Genomic DNA, 3,874 nt, shown 5'->3' on the forward strand with positions numbered 1-3,874 from the left:
TCTCATACTGAAGTCAGAACTCAGCACTGTACCAGCTACTTGGGAAATCACTGAGAAAATTAAATCTATTCCAGCAGAAAACATCTCTAGGTGTAAATACAGAGCTTGTGTCCCGAGGCTTCAGCAAATCCAGCCTCTCATGCTCGTAAAGCCAAGCAAACAACATACTAAATCCCACAGTGTTATAGCTGTGTGTGACTCCTTCTGCTTTAAACCCATTTATGCCTCACAACTAATATCTCCCAACACACTGGGACCATTTGTGGGAGCTGGATATCTCACGTAGGAAAACCCAACCAAGCAAATGCCAGACAGTGAAACTGAGCAGGTTTCAGCCAAAATAATCTGGCTGAACTGAGAGATCCTCATCAGGTGAGAGAAAACCCACAGACTCTCACAGCAGTGCTAGAAATGCCAGCTACAGCTGGGCGATGCCCGGGCAGTTACCAAGTGTTGGCTCGTGACAGATGGTCTCCCACGGTTTCATCATCCTGGGAAAGAGAGTTTTGAATGCTGAAATGAGGAGAGGCAGTGTATATTTTAGTCACACCCCCAGAGAATCCCGCTTTTGCTTCAAAATATCACCTAGATTTGGTTAGGAAATGTCTCGTGTTCCACAGTGTTGTGGAACTTTGAGTGAAAACATTGGCTGGATCCCCTCAGATTAGATCTTGGCAACATTCTGAAATAAATAAAGCTATTTATGCAGCCCAGAGCTAGACCTGGGACAAGTATCTTGCTATCTAGACCACAGCCTCCTTTATTTTATGCTTTCCTATCGATTATAGATGATGAGAGTTATTTTTCAGTTGGCATATGGAGTGGTGAGGTTCTGAAAGTGAAATACAAACAAGGTGATGATTGACTGTGAGCCTTAGAAGAAGATTGTCTTGGTGAGGAGAAGCTCTGCAACTTGAATTTTTTCCTTATCCTCCTCTTTGTTAGTAGCAGAAAGTAGGGCAACCTCCAGAGGAACATCACAAAATTGATTCACAGATGAACCCTTTTCCTGTGCTATTTATTCTTTGTGAGTGTCTCAATCTTGATCCTGAAGTTTGAGATCCTTGGTTTGGCTTTGCTGGGTTTCATTTCACTCAGAATTTGGGTTTTTCCTGAATATCATGTGTCATCCTGCAGAGTTCTCTTATACTAAATCTGGTAAAAGTCATAAAAAGATAAAAATGAGCATAAAAATGGACTAGGTCCTGAGTTGGGTTTTTTTTTAGGGAGATATTAGCTGGAGTGAGACAGAAGATATTCCTAGGAATGGCAGAAGTGCTTATTTGAGAGGTTTCCCCACGCCAACTGCTATAAGGTCTATATTCAGATCTAACAGATTTGTTAAATCATCTGGGCTGAAATTTTCCAAAATCACTATTTGCCACAGGAAGAGGATTTTGGAAAAACTCCAAAGACTCTTAAAAGACCCCAAAAATCAACGCCTCGATTTTAGTGCTCATTCCACGTATTATTCTTCCTCCTTCCCTTCAGGAAGTTGGTTTTTTGAAATCCTGATTCTACCACTGATGAGAGAGAGGTTTTACTGAAGAAGACAGAACAGATAATATAATTAGTTTATTGTAATGCCTGTGTGCAACTGGGGCAAAACAAGGTTGCTCAGGCTACATTGATTCTATTGCTCTGTGACTTCATAACCCCAGAAGTGCTTGACTTCATAACCCCAAAGTTCTCTTAACTTAGCCTTTTTTGTCTATAATTGGCACTCAGGGGTCTCAGAATGCAGATCCTGAGGCAGGAATGTCTCTGGAATAAGGAGCTCTGGCCTTTCATTGGAGAGAATTCTGCGTGGAGGAGCTTTGATGATGGACCCTCAGCACCAGCTTAGTGCACTTGTTCTTATTTCTCTTTATTTATTGATATAAGACTTCCTGTAACTTCTCTGTTTACACCCAGTGGAGGGAGTGAAACCTGAGGGATGCAAACACTTCCCTGAAGAACTTTCTTGCATGAGGATGAATGTATTTTGTGGTGTAAAATTAAAACCTGATTTTAGGATACATTTATTTACAGTGAGGGTGGGGAGGCCCTGGCACAGGTTGCCCAGAAAAGCTGTGGCTGCCCCATCCCTGGAAGTGTCCAAGGCCAGGTTGGACGGGGCTTGGAGCAACCTGGGCTGGTGAAAGGTGTCCCTGCCCATGGCAGGGGGTAGAACGAGATGAGCCTTAACATCCCTTCCACTCCAAACCATCTGTGATTCTGTGATCTGTCACTATCCCCATTAAAAGCAGCTAGTGGGCATTAATCTGTCTTCTCTGCATTTTATTTGTGTTATGTGGTGACATCCACTAAAGACAAAACAGTGGCCATTTTGGAAGAAGGGAGAGAAAATGAGACACACTGGGTGGAAACAACAAGCAGTCCCTCCAATCTCCTCCTTTACCCTGTTGCTTAAAACAGATATTTTTGTTCAAAGACAGGCTTTTAACCAGACACAGGCTCACCTTACCAACCCTTCCCCTCTTCCTTTCTTCCTCTCTGGGCTCTTCCCTCACTCTTACAAAATGCAGTTTCCAAATGCCCGAAATGGGAGGTCCCTCAGGGCAAACCTGTTGCTGCAGTCACTGAGAAACTGGTACAGTTTTGTCTCCCACTCCTGTCAGATCCATTTTTGTGCTTTCCATTTTTCCCTCCCTAACTCTGTCCTGTGATTCCCCTCCCACATCTCTGCACACAAATAATACCTTGTCACCAGGCTGTCAACAAGTCCTCTCTGAATGCACGTAGCATCTAATGTCTTATGGCAGAAATTCCCTTCAGTGACAGAAGAGGCATTTTGCAGATGTTTTTTCCGAGTCAAAGCCATGGCATTGATCAAAACAAAAGTGTTTCCATCCTTGTTTTCACACAATTTAGCACGAGGTATTGCTAACTCTGGGAGAAGTGTTGATTTTTGTTTCCCCCCTCAGAGCTGTGTGATTCCACAGGACATCTGGGGAATCTTTGTTGAAGATGTACCAGGTATTAGTAGTTGTGATGAAAGTTCTCACCTCTCCTGCCCCATGGCTGCTTTCAGTTTCAGTTGAGTCCTGCTGCTCCAGGTAGGCATAGCTACTCCAAAATGTGGATTTTGGGATGTGTACTGCCTGTCCTGAGAGGGAATTTCCCCCTCCCTGGAGCCTCCAGTGGTGGAACTGTCCCAGTCTCCCTCCCTGCAGAACCATTTTCATCCCTTTGTTGCAATTCACCTGTGAAGATCACAGAATCACAGACTGGTTTGGGTTGTAAGGGATCTTAAAGATCATCTTATCCCAACCACCAGCCATGGGCAGGGACACCTTCCACTACCCCAGGTTGCTCCAAGCCCTGTCCAACCTGGCCTTGGGCACTTCCAGGGATGGGGCATTGAAAAGATGCATTTTAGTGACCAAACATCATCCTTTACCTCTGAACACCTTGTTCACCCATCACACCAGGGAATTATGAGCCCATGGCACAGCATGAAACTCTAAACCTGGAATCCACAGCCACCCCAAGACGAGCTTATCTTTAAAAAAAGGGGTTTAGATCTGCTTGGGTGAGGAGAAGATGTTGATTGAAAATAAGTTTGGTCAACCTTAAAGGAACTTTGCCTTTAGATATACGAGAACGTGTTTATCTTCTAGGTTTGATCTGAAGTTTTCTTTGTTTCTGTTTTGAAGGGGAGTGGCAGAACCCTTCACTGCTGGGATGATGCAACTTGTTTTCCATTACATGGAATTAACTTTAAGTGTGTTTCTGTAACGTCTATAAATACTGGAATAAACAACCAAATTAATTTTGTTCCCTGTCACAGCCCAAGCAGCTCCAAGTGCAGATGCAAAGTGGGATGGACGACTGCAAATACCTTTTCAGGAAGAGCTGATTTGCACTGTAA

The 3,874-nt window shown here is 43.8% G+C and overlaps 1 protein-coding gene across 1 annotated transcript in view; it reads left to right on the forward strand.

Moving 5' to 3' along the window:
• Positions 1-263: 263 nt before the first annotated feature.
• Positions 264-3,874, forward strand: part of CFAP52 (cilia and flagella associated protein 52) — a gene marked incomplete at its 5' end in the record, with an annotated part of 16,679 nt that continues 13,068 nt past the window's right edge. Inside the window, 1 exon segment of the mRNA XM_029960058.1 lies at positions 264-328. Coding sequence (XP_029815918.1) covers positions 264-328 — 65 coding nt within the window.

This window comes from Manacus vitellinus, unplaced genomic scaffold (assembly GCF_001715985.3).
Source record: "Manacus vitellinus isolate BGI_N305 unplaced genomic scaffold, ASM171598v3 scaffold_24_pilon, whole genome shotgun sequence".
Lineage (NCBI taxonomy): Eukaryota > Metazoa > Chordata > Aves > Passeriformes > Pipridae > Manacus > Manacus vitellinus.